The sequence below is a fragment of the Mauremys reevesii genome, linkage group 7, assembly GCF_016161935.1.
Source record: "Mauremys reevesii isolate NIE-2019 linkage group 7, ASM1616193v1, whole genome shotgun sequence".
NCBI classification, from domain to species: Eukaryota; Metazoa; Chordata; order Testudines; family Geoemydidae; genus Mauremys; species Mauremys reevesii.
In genome coordinates, this window is record NC_052629.1 from 96,576,128 (window position 1) to 96,597,309 (window position 21,182).

Genomic DNA, 21,182 nt, shown 5'->3' on the forward strand with positions numbered 1-21,182 from the left:
TCTAGTTCTATTGAACAGGGTGACTGCTGTACTGCTCACCAGCACTGGGGGGGGGGGGAGGAGCAGCCATGGGCTGGTAACTGGCCTATATCCTCCCTCTGCACAGATCAGTGTAGGTAAGAGAGAGCTCGACCCTACCACCCCCTGCAGCCCAGCACCTGCCCCTGTGTACCAGCTGGTCTGTTACAGCTGGCATGGGACCAGGCTGCTCGTTCTTGATTTGTGCCATTTCAAATCAACCCACCCGGCTTCCTGTGGGAAAGTCTTTATTGAATAAGGCAGAGGGGAGACAGCTTATTACACAGCACTAGTGTCTAGGCCAGACAGCACCCACTGCTTTTCCCAAGGAGCCTGCATTAGAGCAGAGGGCACAGTCCACTTCCCCATTAACAGGAGCTGATAAGGGATGCTGAGGCCTCCCAGCTGCTATAACTTTACTCCTCCCCAGCCCCCTCTTTACAGCTTCAAGCAGCACTGCTGCCTAGAACCCCATTTCACTTTGCCCCGAGGAGCAGTGCCCCTCTTTCCCCCCAGAGTGGGCTGGGTGAACAGTGAAATAACCATGCATTGGGCACAACAGGCCCAGCACCTTCATCTCTTGTGGGCTGGATGCTGCAGCAACTCATGGCTCAGACCGCAGAGGCGATAGAGGGAAGAAATGTGTCCCCAGCAGGGGGCCGCCTGGAGGCAGTTCCAAGCCAGCTGGAGCATGCACCAGGCTGGTGGATGAGTTCAGGCCCCAGAAGGTGGTCTCCCTGCTGCATCAAGCTCCTCCTGCATGAGGTGTTTAGGAGGCTAGATTGACTTTCCTGCCCTGGGTTGCTATTTTTCTTCCTCATCCTGGTCACTGGTCACCGCTGCCTCCTCCTCACTGTCGTCCTCGCTCTCTGTGCAGCCGTAGCGCAGTCTGTTCGTGTTCACAAACAGGTCACTGTCGTCGTCTGAGTCCTCTTCCCCAGAGGAGTGGGCAGCCGTTTGCTCCCTTTCCCTGCTGCAGAAAGGGGTGGCTGTCAGTTCTAGGCCTGTGGCCCTAGCCATCACCTGGCTGCCTCCTTGGGGCAGCTGCCCCCCTGATCGGGGCACTAGCCTAAGACTGGAGACCTGGGTTACCTAGGACTGGAACGACCTTCTGGACCAGTGAGCCCCATCCCTGTTATTGCAGCCACCCCATCATACAATCCCAGTCAGACCCGTATCCAGCTCCCTCTGTAAACTCATTGGGGTGTTTGCCCACATCCCTTGGGGAGGCTGTTCCAAAACCTCCCTCGGAGGGGCTGAAACATAATTTCCAGTCTAATTTATTCCTGGACAGTTAAGCAGCCATCCCCCTCCTTTCCCACTCACCTGGCCTCAGAGCTGGGCTGACTTTCTGCAGTGTCACAGAAGGCCTCAGGCCTGTGGGGGGGAAAAAAGGCATGAGATGATGTGTCAAAGCCAGGGCTGTTCTAATGGCTCTGACATTTCCCCAGGGGGGCTGCAGGGAATGGGATATGGGGCCTTTCCTCTCCACTCCAGCCCCTGCCCAGGGCATGGGACTGCTTCAGCCAACACAGCCCCTGTGCAAAAGGGGCCACTAGGAACCCCAGCACAGACCCATTTTCCCACCAACACAATCGATAAACAACCTACTTTGCATCAAAACCCAAATTTGTGGAAAAACCTCATTTGACAAAGTTTTCCCCAGTTTTTCAGTTACACTAGAACCAGAGATTTGGTTTTGGACAAGTTAGTTTTCAAAAGTTTTGTAGAAGGAAACTTCCTTTACTCTATCCCTGCCTCCCTCATGTTAAGGAGTCAGATCAGGTGGCCAGAAAAGGGATCATCTAAGCTGGCTCCTGTATAACAGGCTCTAGGACTACCCTGAATTAATTTCTGTTCAAACTACATCAAGTCTTTCCAAATCCTCTGAGCTGGATTTAAAAATTGCCAGCACTGGTGAATCCACCAAAGCCTTTGGTCATTTGTTCCAATGAACCCTCTGCTTTCCAATCTGAATGTGTCTAACTTCAATTTCCAGCCAGTCGCTCTTGTTCAATGTTTGTCTGCCTGCTAGATGGTAGAGCCTATTGTCAAATTTCTGTTCCCCATGCAGGTACATATAGACTGGGCTCAAGTCACCCCTTAAGCTAAGATTGAGCTTGAGTCTGTCACCAATCCGTATATTCTTGTGGCTTTTCTCTGCCCCCTCCAATTGATCAACATTCTTCTTGAGACAAGACCCCGGGATCCCAACCCCAAACTGACTATAAACAGCATCTGTTCCCTGCTGGAGAACTACCACCCCATCTGCACCCAATGCCCACAGAGCTAACTGCTCTGCTTCTATTCTACAGCTCACAAGTGGTGGGAATCAACCCTCAGCCCTAGGTTCAGAACTGAAGCCCAAATTGAGCAGTGAAGGAAGCTAGTCCGTGGAACAGCTTATCCAGGGCTGAGGTGGATTCCCCATTTGGGTCCAGCAGGGGCAGAGCAGGGTTCAGCTCCTGGTTCTGCCACTGCCCTGGGGAGAGTTGCTTTGTGTATCTCGTGCCTCAGTTTCCTCATCTGTAAAATGGGGCTAATCCTTCCTTACTGGGCAGGGCTGTGAGGAGAAATCCCACAGCAAGAGGTGCTGGGATTCCATGCTGAGTGTCATGAGTACATCTATGCCATGGAGGCTGGGGGCTTTGTAGATTCCCCGAGACTAGCCCACTTGCTTTGGAGGGGGGGAGGTCCTGCAGGCTCCTCTTCCTACAAGATGGACCTTGCTATGACAGCCCAGGCAGGGCTGGTGACACATGGGCACTGCTTGGGGGAAGCAGCAAGGCTCAGGGAAGGATGTAAAGAGCAGAAGGGACCAGCTGATGAAATCTCAGCCTCAGGAGAGACACTCCCCACTAACTCTTTTCTCCAGCACCTTGGTGCCAGAGGGGCAAGAACAGGCAGTTTGGAAGCTCATGGCTCATCACACACACACGTATCCTCCCCCACGCCTCCAACTCCTACCAGAGCCCTTCTTTCTTTAGGTACCGCACATGGTCCTTGTACAACACAAAGTTGATCTCAGCTTTCACCTTCTCGCCCTCTTCGATGGGGTCCACCAGCAGAAAGTCACCTGCAGTGATAAAGGGACAGATTGTGGAGTTTGGCTGGTTTAGGAGACAGGGGAATGGGATACAGGGCCTTTCCCCTCTAGGGGGTGCTAGCTCTCATCTAGCCCCAGAGTGGGGGGACTGGTGGGCAGGGAATGGGACACAGAGCTCCTTCCTCTTTTGGGGTGATGACTCCAATCTGTGCCCAGGGGAGGTGGGATATGGAGCCTGTCTCCTCAAGAGGTGCCATGAACCCAGCTGCACTGTACTCACCTCGTTTGATCCAGATGTTCTTGCGGAATTTTGTGGGCATGCTCACTAAGAATCTGGTCCCCTTGGCTGTTTCCACCTCATGGAGGTTGTTTCCTGGGGTCCCCAGGACCTGGCAGAAGGAACAAGGGGGATTAACCACAGGAGCTACTTCCTGAGGGAGTGGATTCTCCAGCACTTAGCACCTACAGATCAGGGCCTGTCTCAAAGTGAACCTCCAGCTCAACCATCAGAGCTGGGCTGGATGCAGGAATGGCTGGGGGCGGGTATTCCATGGCCTAACTTATGCAGGAGTTCAGACTAGATGATCTGGCTCCAATTTTGGCCTTGAAATCTACTGCCCACAGAGGGCTTTTAGATGGCTCACACTCCACCTGCTCTGCCTTGCCCAGCAAGACAATGACTGTCTGAAGCCCTGAAGTGAGAGATTGGACTGCAGTTGCCTTCAGGGAGCAGGAAGATTTTCTTCCCCAATGCACAATTGGACAGATATAGTCGAGCGTTTTCTTGCCTTCCGCTGAAGCACGAGGCTCACCAGTGCTCAAGGGCTATGACGGCAGGGAAGTGCTGAGATGAGACATGCCCAGATGCTCCCCGCAAGCAACCCACACCCCATGCAGCAAAGGAAAGTGAAAACCCCCAAGGTCCCAGTGGAGCCCAGCTAAGCAGAGTTGCTCCCTCTCTCACCCGGACAATCTGCTGTTGAGGAGATGGCACCACGTACTCCTCCAACACCTCTTTCACCACATGCTTGCGTTTGGTTGCTTGGGACATCCTGGTGCCTTAGCCCTCAGGGACAGGATCCCTGCTGGGCGGGTGATGTGCTGAATGGCTGGAAGGCACACGTGCTCTGGAAGGCTATAAGGAGAGGAGAAGAAACAGTAAAGGGAGAAGAGTCTTGTTGTGTCTTCCCAAGATCAAATAAGCTTCTAAAGGCAAAGAGTTCCCCAGTGAGAAGGGCACTGGACTGGGAGCCAGGAAACCTGGATTCTGTTGCAAGCTTTGCTGCTGACTTTGGGCAAGTCCTTTTGCCACTCAGTGCCTCAGTTTTCCCTCCCCCCCCCAGACCCTTTGTCTAGATAGAGTACAAGCTCTTTGGGGCAGGGACTGCTTCTCACTAAGTGTCTGTATACCGCCTGGCATGATGTAATCCGCACCCAGTCTGCACAGCAGCCAGTACCATGTAGGCACAGAGCACCAGCCAGCCCCTTAACTGAGATCAAGGCCCCATTGTGTCAGGCACTGCATAGACACACAGTGAGAGACAGTCCCTGCCCTGAGGAGCTTGCAGTCTAAATAGACAAAGGGCAGGAGAAAATGAGGCACACCGAGAAGGGTCATGGAGGCGGCAGAACAGAACCCAGGCAGCCCTGGGTCCCTGGCCAGCGCCCTGCCCACTACACCACACTGCCTATTCATCAAGGACATTCCCTTGATCTTAGGTTATTAGAAAAGGTTACTACCTTCTCTACTCCCCCCAGGATGGGGCAGAGATTGTCTGCTCTCCCAGGAAGCCAGCAGCACCACTACCTGCAAGGTACCTGTTTGGGGGATAAAGAGAGGCTGTCCGTCTCTGATAGTTGAGGATCCAGCGCTGAATTCAGTCCTCGAGGCATCCACCAGCACTGGACACACTGGAAGAGGAACAAAGACAACTCTGTGGCTCATGGAAATGGACTGAGACTCCCTTGCTCAGGGAATGAGGCAGCTCCGAGATTCCTCCATTCTGCTGGAAAATTCCAGGCCAGGCTCCACACATTGTCTCCCGTAGTAATAATTCCACTGAGAACGTTTTAGCCGTGAATCTCAAAGTGCTTTAACACAAAGAGGTCAGGATCATAAATAGGGAACTGGGGCATAGGGAGGGGAAGGGACAACACAGGCAAACAGTGGGAGTTGAAACTGAGGCAGAGATGGAGCATAATAGAAAATAGATCCCAAGCATTTTGAGTGCCAATTGAGTACACCATCCCACTGGGTCATGGAAAGATTGCCAGCAATTCTGCTGATAATTGGATGAGGGAGATTAATTCTTCAGGGCTGAATCAGCTTCCCAGATAAAATCTCATCCACATCAGAGAATGAAGCAAAGACCCCACAGAGACCATGGAAACCAAGAAGAGGTTGATCCAGCCACTTTGTGCCATAACCCTGTTATGGTTTCCTTACAGTCTGAGACAGATGAGTGGGATCGAGTGAATGAGTCACCTATGTGGTCACTCGATTACAGACCTCAAAGTCGCAATACTCCAAGAAAAAACTTCAAAAACAGACTCCAACAAGAAACTGCAGAATTGGAATTAATTTGCAAACTGGAAACCATTAAATTAGGCTTGAATAAAGACTGGAAGTGGATGGGTCATTACACAAAGTAAAGCCTATTTCCCCATGCTATTCCCGCTCCCCACTGTTACTCACACCTTGTTGTCAACTGCTGGAAATGGGCCATCCTGATTATCACTACAAAAGTTTTTTTTCTCCTGCTGATTATAGCCCACCTTAACTGATTACTCTTGTTATAGTTAGTATGGTAACACCCATTTTTTCATGTCCTCTGTGTGTATATATATCTTCCTACTGTATTTTCCATTACATGCATCTGATGAAGTGGGTTTTAGTCCACGAAATCTTATGCTCAAATAAATTTGTTAGTCTCTAAGGTGCCACAAGGACTCCTTATTCTTTTTGCTGATACAGACTAACACAGCTACCACGCTGAAACTCTGTGACTCAGTTTCCCTCACCTAAAAAGATGGGGCTAATGCCTGCATTATCAGTCCATGCTGAGATTCATTCCAGCCCTGCCCTAAGCATTAGGCCCCCCTCCCCCTCCGAGAGCTGGGCCGGAACCCAGGAGTCCTACCCCCTCCCCCATCGCAGATTAGTCCCATTTGATTCTCCATCTCCCCTGCCCAGGCGCGAGGGCCAGGTCCCCTCCAGGGCTCTTCCATGACAGCGGGAGGTGAGGGGGAAGCTCCTTCCCCTGCACGGGGTTTATTACCCCGAACACCCCTTGGGGGCGGGGGGTTTCCTGCCCCCCTAACACCCGGGGGGAGAAAACTGGTGTGTGTCTCTGCCGCCTCCCCCGGACGGGGTGTCCCTGCCGCCTCCCCACGGCCCCCGCTGCAGCCTCCCGTCCCTACCTCTCTCCACATGGGACTGAGTCGAGTCAACCGCTTCCGCCTCCTGAGCAACCCCGACCCTTCCCCGCTCCACTTCCGGGTGTTCCGCTCGCTTCCGGCTCCGGACCCACTTCCGGGCGCCTCCTCGCCCTGCCCTGGTATCCCCTGGTCCCCTCCCGGGCCCCAGCTAACACACGGGGTAGCCCGAGGGCGTTATTATGGGATGGAAGGGTTGTTACTGGCCAACCTCAGTGACAACCGGCGGCGTCAGAGGCTGCCCCCCGCCCATTGGTTACTGCTGGAGGAAGGATGTGTTGGTACCATCGAGTTTTCAACTGGCTAGAGTGTAGCTGCTGAACTCTGTGGTTTAAATGTGGCTGGAGCGTCCCTGGGAGGGCGCTAGGGCTGTTAGGACTCAGAGAGCGGATATAGCCTAGAGACTGAGGGACCCTGTATTCTATGGTTAAAAGTGTGGCTGGATCGCCCCTGGAAGGGCTGCATAGAGCGCCGCCTACTCTCTATGGTTATATGGGGCGGGAAGAGACGGGCTTCCCTGCGTGGCCCGGAAGAGGAAGTGGAGTTTGCGCAGGCGCGGTGGGTGGCCGGTTGGGCGGGAGCGGCGGTGGCTGAGGTGCTGCAGCAGCGAGTGGAGCTGGTGAGTCGTTCCGGCGCCGGGCGCGGGCCTCGGGCAGGGTGAAGGCGGCTGAGGGCGGGGCGGTGTCTGTGGGGAGTCTGAGGGGGCAGGGGAAGCAGGAGCGGGGCGGGGGCTGAGGGGCCCTTTGCGGAGGGAGGGGCGGCGGCTGGGGATGTCCCTGGGACGGGGGCGGACTGGCGGGAGGCGTGGGGATGGCGGCGGCGTGCGGGAGGGGTAGAGCGGAGGAGGATGGTGTTGAGGGGTGGGGCATATGCTGGGGCTGACTGTCTCTGTGGGGTGGGGTGAGTTAGGGAGAAGAGAGGTGAGGTTGGAGTGTTTGGGACTGGGGGGAGGGTTTGTCTGTAAGGATTGACGGGGCTGACGGTTCCTGGAGGGAGGGCTTATCCATAGGGAGGGGGAAGGGAAGGATGGATTCCATAGATCAGTGTTTTCAGACCTTTTTAAGTACAAGATCAGTTTTTGAATTTTAAGTGCAACCTAGGATCTACCCTGCCCTTTCTGTGAAGCCCCACCCTGCTCAGTCCATCCCTCCTCCCTCTTCTGCTCGCTCTCCCTCACTCACTTTCACCGTGCTGGGGTAAGGGGTTGGGGTGCAGGAGGGAGTACAAGATGCTGGCGCCATGCCCCCCAGGAAGCTGCCCACAGGTCCTTGCACTGTGCCCCCTGGAGGTGGGGGGGCGTGGCAAGCGGCTCTGTGTGCTGCCCATCTCTGCAGGCACTGCCCCTACAGCTCCCATTGGCTGCATTTCCCCATTCATGGCCAATGGGAGCTGCAGGGGTGATGCTTGCAGGCAGGAGCAGTGCGGGGCGGGGGTGCGGACCCTCCTGCAGGGACATGCTCACCACTTCTAGGATCAGTGCGGGGCCGGGGCAGGTAGGGAGCCTGCCTTAGCCCCGCTGCACCACCGGACTTTTAGCAGCCAGATATGGCACTCTACCGATTGGTGACATCTGCTATAGAGGGTGAGGCTTGGGAGCTCTGTGGGGGTGGGTGGGCTGATGGTATCTGGGGGAGGGTTGAGTTAGTGCTAATGTTAATCCTTACTTAGCTTTTATCATTAGCAGGTCTCAAGAGATTTGTAAAGGAGGGTCAGTGCCCTCCCCCATTTTACAGATGGGGAAACTGAAGCACAGAGTTGAAGTGAGGCCCCCGGATCAGTAGCTGATCTGGGAATAGAACCCAAGTCTTTTGGGTCTAGTTCAGTTCTCTACCCACTGGGCTACATTCTAGGGAAGGGAGGGGTAGAGTGCAGGTTTCTGAAATTATGGAAGTTTTTTTGTAGAGGACAGTGCTCAGGTTGTTGGGCCGGTGTGGTGAGTTAGGGAGAGCAGGATTTCTAGTGGTGAGAGAGGGGTTGGGTTATAGTGGATGTGTCTGGGAAGGCTAGGAGTGTCTGTAGTGATGGGTGAACTGTGCTGAGGCTGAAAGTGTCTGGCTCTGGGCAGGATTGGGATGGGAGCGGATGGTGGAAGGTGTTTCTGAATGGGTGGAGAGAGGATCTGAGGGGAGGGAGGTGGGGATGCGGTTGTCTGGAGAACGGAGGGAGGGTGTCTTTCTGGTGAACGAAGGGTGAGGGTGTGCATAGGGGAGTATGCATCTGGTGAGGATGGGCCAAGAGCAGGATCTCTAAAAGGGCTGAGGGTGCCTTTCGGGAGGGAGGAAGGGGGTGCAGAGTCAGAGCAAGGGGCTTGTTGGTATTTGGAGGCAAGGATGGGGCTGCGGGTGTATGTGGAAGGGAGGGGAGTTATCCCTGAGGTTGGGTGCTCTGCAGAAAGTGGGGAATTCAGGGGCCTTTGGTGGGGCTTTCACAGGTCCGGTGCTCTTTACAGCCTTGGAATAGTCCCTGGAATGACCCCTTCAGTGTGTCAACCCCTTTAGGGTCACGTTCTCTTGCAGGGGTAAGTCCCGTGGCTTCACCACCTCCTGGGACTGGACCTCAGAGCCTTTATCACCCCTGCTAACTCTGTGAGCTTCCCTCAGTGAGTCCACTGGAATTGGACACCTGGGGAAGACTTGAACACCCAAAGGGAGCAATGCAGCCCTGACTTCCTGACTCTGGAGTGACTTAAGCCAGTGTTAAAACAGTAGGATTTATTAGAATACTCAAGGAGCTGACTGAGGAGATATCTGAGCCGCTAGTGATTATCTTCAAAAAGTCATGAAAGATGGGAAAGATTCCAGAGGACTGGAAAATGGCACTATATTTGCCCATCTATAAAAAGGGAAATAAGGACAACCCAGGGAATTACAAACCAGTCAGCTTAACTTCAGTACCCAGAAAGATAATGGAGCAAATAATCAAGCAATCATTGTGCAAACACCTAGATCAGGGGTGGGCTAACTATGGCCCCGGGCCAGATCCAGGCCACTAGTCATTTTAATCCAGCCCTTGAGCTCCTGCTGGGGACACTCCATGTGGCTCCTGGAAGCAGCATCTTGGCCCCCTCCTGTGCTCCAGCCGTGGAGCAGGGTTGGGGGCTGTTCCACGCAGCTCCCAGAAGCAGAGGCATGGCCCTCCTTCCGGCTCCTACACGTAGGGGCTGTTACCTCAGTTCCCCTAAAAACCAACCCAGGGTCACACTTGTATTAGTTTTATTATGATGCTGCTGTTGCATCAGACAGAAAAGAAATGGAGCTTATCCACACACCCACACTTCACCGCATTCATACCCTCATGCACCCAAACACTTACACAGGCGGAGAGTTACCGGAGGCAGCATGGAAGCCGAGAAGCCAAAGTGTGGTAGATCTGGTGTGTCCGCCTGTGGTCATGAATCCAGGCTGGTGAGCAGGTCAAGGTGCAGCAGCTTGTGGGCATGCCTTCTTCCTTTTTCTGGAACTGAGTGGCTCCTGTCACGTACACCCAGTTTTCCTTCTGTGTCTGTCACCGAGAATCATTCCCAGGCCAGTTTCTTTCATGCATATCAGGTTCTTCTTTTCTTTACAGCACCCCATGATTGCCTTCTCAGGGCAGATTACATCAGACACTCCTGGCTCCGGGCTGTTTTCTCCTTGCAGTTCCTCTCTGCCCAGTCCCACATACACTCCCTTGTTCACACTCCCTTATCGTCCCCACACACTCTGATTGTGTGATGGGATATTACAAAGCTTGGAAGTTCATACAAATGGTAACTTGAAAAGGTTACAAAACTTAAAAGGCTATGTTAACAATAACTCAAGTTACAAAGTCTGCAAAAAGGTTGCAGAATTTATTGGTACAAGTTACAGATCTTACAATCACGTTTGAGGGGAGGCTTTACATAGCAGGGGCAGCCAGGGGCCTCCCCTCTGCACACTCCCCCCACACCAAGAGACGCCCCTGCAGCTCCCATTGGCTGGGAACCTCATCTAATGGGAGCTGCAGGGGTGATGCCTGTGGGTGGGGCCATGTGCTGTGCCTCGTGTAGAAACCGGAGCAGGGATATGCCGCTATTTCCTGGAGTTGCTTGAGGTAAGGGCTGCCTGGGGCCTGCACCCCGACCCTCTCCCCGTGCCTCAACCCCCCTGCCCCACCTCTGATCCCCCTCAATCCCAGCCCAGAGCCCCCTCTTGTACCCCAAACCTCTCATCCCCAGCACCACCCTGGAGACCTCACCCTCCCACAGCCCTGCACCTGCCCTGATCCCCCTCCTGCCCTCTGAACCCCTCGATCCCAGCCTGGAGCACCCTCCTACACCCCAAACTCCTCATCCCCAGCCCCACCCCAGAGCCCACACCTCCAGCCGGTGTCCTCACCCCCTCCCACACCCCAACTCCAATTTTATGAGCATTCATGGCCCACCATGCAATTTCTATTCCCTGATGTGGCCCTTGGGCCAAAAAGTTTGCCCACCCCTGACCTAGATGATGATAAGCTGATAAGTAACAGTCAGAATGGATTTGTCAAGAACCTATTGAGTCAAACCAACCTAATATCTTTCTCTGACAGTGTAACAATCCTTGTGGATAGAGGGGAAGCTGTAGATGTGGTATATCTTGACTTTATTAAGGCTTTTGATACTGTCTCGCGTGACAGTCTCATAAATAAACTAGGGAAATACAACCTACATGGAGCTACTATAAAGTGGGTTCATAACTGGTTGGAAAACTGTTCCCAGAGTAATCATCAGTAGGGCTGTCAAGCGCTTAAACAAATCAATTGCGCTTAATAATAGAAAACCATTTATTTAAATATTTTTGGATGTTTTCTATGTTTTCTAATATATTGATTTCAGTTATAACACAGAATACAAAGTGTGTACAGTGCTCACTTTGTTTTTTATTACAAATATTTGCACCATAAAAAACAAAAATAGTATTTTTCAATTCACCCAATACCAGTACTGTAGTGTAATCTCTTTATCATGAAAGTTTAACTTACAAATGTCGAATTAGGTACAAAAAAAATCTGCATTCAAAAATAAAACAATGTAAATCTTCAGAGCCTACAAGTCCACTCAGTCTTATTTCTTCTTGTTCAGCCAATCACTCAGACAAACAAGTTTGTTTACATTTGGAAGAGATAATGCTGCCCGATTCTGGTTCACAGTGTCACCTGAAGATAACAGGCATTCGCATGGCCCTGTTGTAACCAGCGTCGCAAGATAGTTATGTGCCAGACGCGTTAAAGATTCATATGTCCCTTCGTGCTTCAACCACCATTCCAGAGGACATTAGTCCATACTGATGATGGGTTCTGCTCTATAACAATCCAAAGCAGTCCAGGCCGGCACATGTCCATTTTCATCATCTGAGTTAGATGCCACCAGCAGAAGGTTGATTTTCTTTTTTGGTGGTTTGGGTTCTGTAGTTTCCGCATCGGAGTGTTGCTAAAAGACTTCTGAAAGCATGCTCCACACCTTGTCCCTCTCAGATTTTGAAAGGCTCTTCAGATTCTTAAACCTTGGATTGAGTGCTGTAGCTATCTTTAGATATCTCACATTGGTACCTTCTTTGCATTTTGTCAAATCTGCATCGAAAGAGTTCTTAAAATGAACATGTGCTGAGTCCTTATCTGAGATTACTATTACATGAAATATATGGCAGAATGTGAGTAAAACAGTGCTGGAGACATACAATTTTCCTTCAAGGAGTTCAGTCACAAATTTAATTAACACCTTATTTTTTTTAATGAGCGTCATCAGCATGTAAGCATGTCCTCTGGAATGGTGGCCAAAGCATAAAGGGACATACGAAAGTTTAGCATATCTGATATGTAAATACCTTACAATGCCGGCTACAAAAGTCCCATGCGAACGCTTGTTCTCACTTTCTGGTGATGTAAATAAGAGTGGGCAGCATTATTTCCCATAAATGTAAACAAACTTGGTTGTCTTAGCGATTGGCTGAACAAGAAGTAGGACTGACTGGACTTGTAGGATCTAAAGTTTTACGTTGTTTTGTTTTTGAGTGCAGTTATGTAACAAACTACATCTGTAAGTTGCATTTTCACGATAGAGGCTGCACTACAGTGCTTGTATGAGGTGAATTGAAAAATACTGTTTATCATTTTTACAGTGCAAATATTTGTAATGAAAAATAATATAAAGTGAGCCGTGTACACTTTGTATTCTGTGTTGTAATTAAAATCAATGTATTTGAAAATGTAGAAAAATTTCCAAAAATATTTAATTTCAATTGATATTCTGTTTTTAATATTGCGACTAAAATGCGATTAATCACAATTAAGTTTTTTGACTTAATCACGTGAGTTAACTGTAATTAATCAACAGCCCTAGTTATCGGTGCTTCACAGTCAAACTGGAAGGGTATATCAAGTGGGGTCCCACAGGGATCACTTCTAGGTCCAGTTCTGTTCACTATCTTCATCAGAGATTTAGATAATGGCACAGAGAGTACACTTATAAAGTTTATGGACGATACTAAGTTGGGAGGGGTTGCAAGTGCTTTGGAAGTTAGGATTAAAATTCAAAATGATCTCAACAAACTGGAGAAATGGTCTGAAGTAAATAGGATGTAATTTAATAAGGACAAATGTAAAATACTCCACTTTAGAAGGAACAACCAGTTGCATACATGTAAAATGGGAAATGACTATCTAGGAAGGAGTTCCCCAGAAAGGGTTCGGGGGGTCATAATGGATCACAAGGTAAATCTGAGTCAATGGTGTAACACAGTTCCAAAAAAAGCAAACATCATTCTGGGATGTAATAGCAGGAGTGTTGTAAGCAAGACATGAGAAGTAATTCTTCTGCTGTACTCCACATTGATTACGCCTCAACTGGAGTATTGTATCCAGTTCTGGGCACCACATTTCAGGAAACATGTGGACAAATTGGAGAAAGTCCAGAGAAGAACAAAAAAAATGATTCAAGATCTAGAAAACATGACTTATGAGAGAAGATTGAAAAAATTGGGTTTGTTTAGTCTGGAGAAGAGAAGACTGAGAGGGGACATAACAGTTTTCAGGGACACAAAAAGTTGTTAAAAGGAGGAGGGAGAAAATTTGTTCTCCTTAACCCCTGAGGATCAGACAAGAAGCAATGGGCTTAAATTGCAGCAAGGGCGGTTTAGGTTGGACACTAGGAAAAAATTCCTAACTGTCAGAATGGTTAAGCACTGGAATAAATTTGCCTAGGGAGGTTGTGGAATCTCCGTCATTGGAGATTTTTAAGAGCAGGTTGGACAAACACCTGTCAGGGGTGATCTAGAATAATATTTAGTCCTGCCTTGAGTGCAGGGGACTGGACTAGATGACCTCTCGAGGTCCCTTCTGGTCCTATGATTCTAGTAGATGTCTGGAACACAGCTTAGAAAGTCCTTGGTTAGCATAGAGAATAGAAAGTTACAGCAAAGTCTCTCTGGGTCAGTCCAGAGCTCTCCCTGAGCCCCGTTGAGTCCCAGTCCAGAAGTCGAGAGCTTGCTTCCAGCCATTCACACTGAACAAACCCCAATGGCCCCTCTTCGTCTTTTGTTCTTGTTCCTGGACAGACATTGTCATCTGGTCTCCTCCACAGGCTCTTGCTCTCCAGCTGCTCACAACTGGCTGGTTTCCTGCTGAGGGTGGGACCGCCTGTTGTTAGTTGCTAGGTACCAAATGGTGAGGCAGTTGTAATGTCCGTTGTCTGTTGGGACTCTCCATGGGCATGGGCCCCCTTGGCCTCAGACAGCCAGGCCTCAGTCATACCTGTATCTCTGGGCCTCTGCAAAAAGCAAACAACCCTTTCCCCTCACCGAATTAACCAGGTACCACATAGGGAAACTGAGGCACACACAACATTCATACAAAATGTTATGAAAAATTCCCACTCCATCACGGGGTCTCTAGGAAGGCTGAGGAGGAGAATGAGGCTGACGGTATCTGGACAGGGCTTAGTATTGAGGTGCCTTTGCAGGAGTAGGTTAGGGAGGAGTTGGGGGTATCTGCATGGGAGGTTGGAGGGGTCTGCTGAAGGAGATTGGGGGCTAATGAGTGGGGAATCTGGAAGGGGAATGATGCTGGAGAATTTGGGGGGTTGTTTGAGGTGGGGAGAGGTGATCTCAGGAGCCTTGGGAGGTAGGACAAATGCATGGAGACAGGACTGGAAGCACTCAGGTATTAGATAAGTTTTGTTGCTTGGGGCAAGAATCCTGGAAGGGGGTCAGAAGTACTGGGAGAAGGGAGCTGGGAAGTGGGCTGAGACTCCTGAGTGGAGAAGGTTGGTCCTGGGACATCAGTCTCCCTTCCCAAACCTTAAAGCTTCTAACTAAAACCATCATGTGTCCAGGCTTCCCTCTGTGTGTGAGGTGTGTCTAAGCAAGTTGACTAGGAAAAATGCCTCAAGAAAAACCTTTGCTCCATGAAAAGTCCAAGGCTGCCATTCTCTCCTCCTGTCAGATCAGAGTGTGATAGACTTGAGTTACAAGACTAGGAAGTTGGTTAATTCCTGATCAGGGAATTCCCTCTCCTGTGGACAGAAAATGTAAAACGGGGGCAGTTTTAAGTACAAATAACCATTTTTTGTATTTTTGACTACTTTTGTTGACCATGTACCAAAGCTCTGTCAGCTTTTATTACTGCCTTAGCTATGTGTTAGCACCATGTGTTCTGCTCCTGGCGTCTCGGTAGATGAGTCCATTTCCAGTGGCTTCATTAGATTGCAGTTGTCTTGTTTACTCGTGTATGCAGACAATTCAGTGAGCTAGCACTGTGGGTGAATAGTTCAAATAGTTAAGAATCCTGGGTAAAATTTGACACTAGCCATCAGGTGTCTTGGAAGCTATTTTTATTGGCTTCTTCCCAGAAAAATAAAACTTCAACGCTTTATGACACAGATTTCTCTCCTCTGCTCCTGTGATTCAGGGCTTGTTTATTTTAAGTAAGTAAGTTACAATTTCTACAACTACAATGGGGAACTAAAAGCTGAAGTTGGGCATCTGTACAAAGATAAAATTGAAATATTTCATCCAGTCTCATTGCAGCTGAGAGCTATGATAAAGGTGTTAGGCTTCCTACAACTAATTAATATTTTTATATTACAATCGTGATCAAAGGCTCTGCTGTGCAGGCTCCGTACACAGACAATTCTTGGCCCATATTCCAATCTTCCTTAGGTTTTTGGTTTGTTTTTTTTTATAAAGGCTAGAAGGGACCATTAGATCTATTCTGACCTCCTGCATAATGCCAGCCATAGAATTTCACCTAGTTACCGCTTTATTGAGCCCAATAACTTCCCTCAGTTACATTCAGACTGGTGTGCATGACAGAGGAGATATATATAGAACTGGTATATACATCCCCTCTTCTATATACAGCACTGGGCACTAGCCATGCAGTTTATAGCTATTCTGAAAGTGATCTGTGTGCTTGAACAGTGTGTGACGGTACCTCCCATAAGGCTTTATGGGAATATGAGATAACTGGAATATGTTTTGTGCTGCCTGTGCCATGTAACATCTCTGTAAAGGTTATGGTCTACTATATTTATTCATCCTATCTGTACACATATATCATTTTGTACTTGAGGTTAAGAATATTGGTTATATACCTGCTTGATTTCTAAGTGAGCTTTGTGAGGCATTTGGTCAGCTTCTTTAGGTAGGAATTCGCAAGGTTAAGTACCCGATCAGGAAGCACTTGGGGAACAGTGCATCTTGGAATGCTCCAATCCACATAAGAAGTCTTCTTGGAGACATACAAGATACCATGTGGACAATGGCTTCTGCCTGCAATGACTGTGAATCAGGCATGGACATGTGACTTGCCCAGGTGACTCCAGAACTCCATATTGGAGCTGGACTTTGCATAGGAGTGAGGAGGGGGGTCTCCACCCACAAGAGAGAGAGTCTATTTAAACCCATGGGAGACCCCTCCATTTTGTCTTCCGCTCGCTAAAGGAGTCTCTCCACCTCCCAGGATACTTGAAAAAAACTAGAACAAAGGACAGTAACTACAGGGGGTGTGAGTGATTGCTGGACCCAGGCTAAAAGGAGACTAGTCTGTAAAAGGGAGCATTCTGGGACTGGTGAGGATCTTATCTGTATTTAGTTTGATTAGACATAGATTTGCGCATTTTATTTTATTTTGCTTGGTGACTTACTTTGTTCTGTCTTACTACTTGGAACCACTTAAATCCTACTTTCTGTATTTAATAAAATCACTTTTTTTACTTAATTAACTCCAAGTATGTATTAATACCTGGGGGAGCAAACAGCTGTGCATCTCTCTCTATCAGTGTTATAGAGAGCAAACAATTTATGAGTTTACCCTGCATAAGCTTTATACAGGGTAAAACGGATTTATTTGGGTTTAGACCCCATTGAGAGTTGGGCATCTGAGTGCTAAAGACAAGCACACTTCTGTGAGCTGTTTTCAGGTAAACCTGCAGCTTTGGGGCAGGTAATTCAGACCCTGGGTCTGTGTTGGAGCAGATGGGAGTGTCTGGCTCAGCAAGAGAGGGTGCTGGAGTCCTGAGCTGGCAGGGAAAACAGGAACAGAGGTAGTCTTGGCACATCAGGTGGCAGTTCCCAAGGTGGTTTCTGTGATCCAACCTGTCACACAGTGTTCTCAGAAGTTTGGCTGATGGCTGTTAACGAATCTGAATTGTGGTCTCTCTGATCTGTGGAAGACCTGTTAGAATCTGAGATCACAACTAAAAGGGACTTTTGTGGGCATCTGTCCACAATGGAACCACTGGAATCTTACTATGATTAGTAGGATCTTGTAAATAGTAAGTACCAGCACTTGTTTCTTAGAGTGGATAAGATCTTTCATTTTGCACCAAAATATATTTCACACACATTCAAGTCCTCAAATCCTGACTGAGTGGGTGCAGCTAACATTGATCGCTGGTCCAGCAGGATTCAGGGCTCTGTGGCATATGTTGCCTCTTATTACAGTGTCTGACTTTCTCTTTTAGATCAAGCACCAGCCAATATGTCGTCCACCTCCCAGAAGCACCGGGACTTCGTGGCTGAGCCCATGGGGGAGAAGCCCGTGGGAACTCTGGCCGGAATTGGGGATGTTCTTGGAAAGAAATTGGCGGACAAAGGCTTTGACAAGGTCTCTGGCACCTTTTTTTGTGCAGCTCTCTGTATCTTTAGAGGGGGGAGTTCAGAAAGCTCAGCTCTGGCTAGGTCAGTGGCTTGAGTGAAACCATGTGGGAAATTGGGGCTTGAAATTGATCCACCAGCAATTTTGGAGCATCTTGGATAACTCCAAAGGGCAAAAGTTCCTCTTAAATCATGTGCCAACACAGGGCACCTTCTCCCTGTGTTGCTCCTGTCACAAGGGGAGCTGGCCCTTTGAGGGGATTATGGCTCTTCTAGTGGAGAGAGAGGATAGTTACATGCTGGGGGAGCATGGAACTTAGAACCAGACTTGTTGGGAGGGGGTAGGAAGGCAGCCTGAATTTAGGGAGAGCAGATGTGGGATTGAATGCTCCATTAAAGAGCAGACAGAATAGCCAAGGAGGTGGCCTAGGCTGTTCTCCAAAGGTTGTAGGTGGGCCTGGGGTAGATGGCAGGGAGAAGAGCCTGCTAGATGAACCGCAGCAGGGATGGGACTAAGACAGGGGTGGGCGAACTAACCCCCTGCCCCCTTCCTGCACACCACACCCCAACCCACTGTCCCAGCCCTGCATTCATGGCCCTGCATGCAATTTCCCCACCCAGATGTGGTCCTCGGGCCAAAAAGTTTGCCCACCCCTGGACTAAGAACCTCTGCATCAAGAGTGTGAGCTAATTAGGAAGGTTTGGTTGGGGAGAGATCTGTGGTTTGAACTCTTCAGGAGTCTGGTTTATTAATGTAAAAGAAAAGATTAGTGAGAAAACATCTGCTGTCTGAGATCTGATGAACTAGAGAAGGGGAAATTGAGGCAGGGCCCAAAACCACATTGGACAAGTCCTGCTGTAGTAACAAGGTTAGAAACGGGACATTTGACAATCTGCCTTAACCACCATCTTCCTTAAAAGATCACTGTCACATACTTACAGGATTGCTCAGGCACTTGGAGTTGGAAGAGCAAGCCTGACCACAGCCTAATCCCTGTTACCTCTTCAGAGGTTCTAAAGCCCTTAATTCCCCTTTCACCAGAATTGATATGTCTCGTAATTGTCATAAATACAAAAGCTCCAGGCAATCAATTCTCCAGACCCTTGTTTTAAAATATCCAGCTGCCCTGTGGTGTGGAATCCCTTGTATGTGGAAGGAAATTCTTTCATGCACTGTCACCTTGAGTTGTAGAGATCAGAGATCCCAGCCGCTGTGGTTCCGGTGAATGCAAGACTTTTATTTCTACCTTACTTCTATGCCCCCTAGAGGTCACCCTGAATAATGGCTCTAGATGTTCACAACTAACACCAGACTGCATGCTTGTAGGGGTTGGAAGGATAGTGCAGTTGCCCGGAACTCAGGCCTGGGTTCTACTCCACCTGAGACACAGACTTCCTATGTGACCTTGGGCAAATCCACACTTAAGCTGCTTTGGCGTAGCTGTGTCAGTGAGGGGTGTGACTTTTTTGCTGACAGTTAGGTTGGAATAGTGTAGAGGCTGTTACACCTGCAAGAGGACTGTTCTGCCAGTACGCAGTCTATCCTGGGAGGGTTTGCTGTTATAGCTGTGTTGTCAAACCTTAAGTTTAGACAAGGCCTTAACTCACCCTGTGCCTCAGTTCTCTGTCTGTAAAACAGGGATAATGCTCCCATCATTCACTTTCCTGGGAGATTAAAGCCCATTGATCTGTGAAGTACTCAGCTGCAAGTTACGTTAGTATCGAGTTTGAGAACCCCTGCCATAGAGCAAACTGGGGGTCGCGAGGTTATTACACAGGGGGTCGCGAGCTGTCAGTCTCCACCCCAAACCCTGCTTTGCCTCCAGCATTTATAATGGTGTTATATTAAAAACACTTTTTTAATATATTTATTGGGGCGGGGGTCGCACTCAGAGACTTGCTATGTGAAAGGTGTCACCAGTAAAAAAAAAAAAAAAAAAAAAAAAAAGTTTGAGCCTCTGCTCTATGGGACGGTGTAAAAGCTGTTCAGCTATCAGTCAGCGGACAACCTGGGGCTGTCCTGTCCTTGCCTCCATTCAGCAGTGGGTTTTGTGTGTATATTAATTATCAGTTGTGATACCCTTTTCCTTTCTGTGCTCAGGCATATGTGGTACTTGGGCAATTCCTGGTTCTGAAGAAAGATGAAGAACTCTTCCGGGAATGGCTGAAAGACACGTGTGGAGCCAACGCCAAGCAATCCAGAGACTGTTCTGGCTGCCTGCGGGAGTGGTGCGATGCCTTCTTGTGAATATTGGCTATTGTTGCCTCCGCACCAGCAGTCACTATTATGGCTTTCATAGTTAGCAGGAAAAAAAAAAAAATCTTCCCAACCCTTCCACTTTGTACCCAATCCAAAGGGCAGAATGAAATTAATAATTTATGGAAACCCCGTGGCATTTAGAATGTCTGTTTACATGGCTCTGATTTCTAGCCAGAAAGAAAATAATTGTCCCTAGAACCTGCCGTTAATGTAACTGACCAGATTTCTTCTGGGGAAAGAGGGGGTAATGTTATATTCTACACCTTTATTAGATCTGTGTTTGGATTTTATAGATACAAGGTTCCTCACTGTTTCAGACCAGCTAACTCCTAAAGCCTTAATAATCCGCATGCTTGTAAAGGGGAGTGCTTCTATTGTCTTAATTCGAACTCTCATTGATATGCCGCTTGCTCACTGTTAGTTTAAAACAAAAGTTGTGGTTTTAAGCTCATTCTGGCTTATTTCTGGAGTAGTTATTTGTGGACCCTCCAGATTGTTTTATGCCACTTGGCTTTCTTTGGAAAAGTAACAGTGGAAGAAAACATTGTAAAGTTTTTTTTAAAAACAATAAAAATCAGCTGTGTTAATATTCCAGAGTTGCTCTTGGTTTAACTTGTTTCCTAGGGGATCTGGGAGATGGTGGAGCAGATGTAGATGGGGTGTTGGTTGCAGAAGGGCATAGCACTATGAAGGTGGGGCACATGCTCTTGGAGGCTTAGATCTGGGCTGGAGAACAGGGAGCTGGTGTTGAAAATCTAGTCTGAGCCTGTGATGGACCTCTGTCCTGCTTACATTTCCCTGAGCTTGTTAGAGGTACTGGCCATTTAAGACATTGTGTTTCTACCTTTCAGTTCAGCTCCAACTCTCCTTAAATCCTTATGTCGTCTGGTAGCAGGACCCTAGGGTGTCAGCTTGTGGAGTGCAAGAGAAGGGATACCTGTTTTGGCTGGCGGGTTTCCCCCAGCTGTTACCCTAGTCATTGGGGTTTCTGGTCCGGCACCTTGGGCAGCTTTCTGCCAGTTTGCTGCCTGACCCAAGGTAGTCCTCAGCCTGTCAGACAGCTGTGCCCCCTGCCTGGGATGCAGCCCATTATCCAAATGTTACTGGTTACTGGTCACCCACTTAGCTATTCTGCCCCTTAACCCCTTAGTGGCTGTGACAATGGAGTTTATATACCCCATCACAGAAGGCTTGTCCCATTTTTGAGGAGGGCGGGCTGTGAACCAGTAACTTGCCAGACTTCATCTGGTGATAGCAATGGTAGAAGCCAAAGTAGTACTGAAAGGGCTCTCATTACCATTGTCATCTAAGCCTGCTTGGAGCTGTCACATCT

The 21,182-nt window shown here is 49.0% G+C and overlaps 2 protein-coding genes across 2 annotated transcripts; one reads left to right on the top strand and one right to left on the bottom strand.

Moving 5' to 3' along the window:
- Positions 1-249: 249 nt before the first annotated feature.
- Positions 250-6,633, bottom strand: EIF1AD (eukaryotic translation initiation factor 1A domain containing). The gene is made up of 7 exons (XM_039547102.1): positions 6,485-6,633; positions 4,883-4,975; positions 4,029-4,199; positions 3,345-3,453; positions 2,986-3,094; positions 1,345-1,395; positions 250-991 (listed from the first exon to the last, which is right to left on the bottom strand). The coding sequence occupies exons 3-7, from the start codon at positions 4,113-4,115 to the stop codon at positions 823-825; spliced, it is 525 nt and encodes a 174-aa protein (XP_039403036.1). The 5' UTR covers positions 4,116-4,199; positions 4,883-4,975; positions 6,485-6,633; the 3' UTR covers positions 250-822.
- Positions 6,634-6,789: 156 nt separating this feature from the next.
- BANF1 (BAF nuclear assembly factor 1) lies at positions 6,790-20,443 on the top strand. Its single transcript, XM_039547103.1, has 3 exons — positions 6,790-7,118; positions 17,457-17,599; positions 19,691-20,443. Exons 2-3 carry the CDS (start codon positions 17,474-17,476, stop codon positions 19,835-19,837), a joined length of 273 nt encoding a protein of 90 aa, XP_039403037.1. The 5' UTR covers positions 6,790-7,118; positions 17,457-17,473; the 3' UTR covers positions 19,838-20,443.
- The last annotated feature ends 739 nt before the right edge of the window (positions 20,444-21,182 follow it).

Excerpts from the sequence above, each read along its gene's own strand:
- EIF1AD (XM_039547102.1), bottom strand. The coding sequence starts at position 4,115 with ATGTCCCAAGCAACCAAACGCAAGCATGTGGTGAAAGAGGTGTTGGAG. Across the intron at positions 3,454-4,028 it reads CTCAACAGCAGATTGTCCGG|GTCCTGGGGACCCCAGGAAA; the intron begins GTGAGAGAGGGA and ends TCCTTCTGCCAG. Across the intron at positions 3,095-3,344 it reads GAACATCTGGATCAAACGAG|GTGACTTTCTGCTGGTGGAC; the intron begins GTGAGTACAGTG and ends TTATCACTGCAG.
- BANF1 (XM_039547103.1), top strand. The coding sequence starts at position 17,474 with ATGTCGTCCACCTCCCAGAAGCACCGGGACTTCGTGGCTGAGCCCATG. Across the intron at positions 17,600-19,690 it reads CGGACAAAGGCTTTGACAAG|GCATATGTGGTACTTGGGCA; the intron begins GTCTCTGGCACC and ends TTCTGTGCTCAG.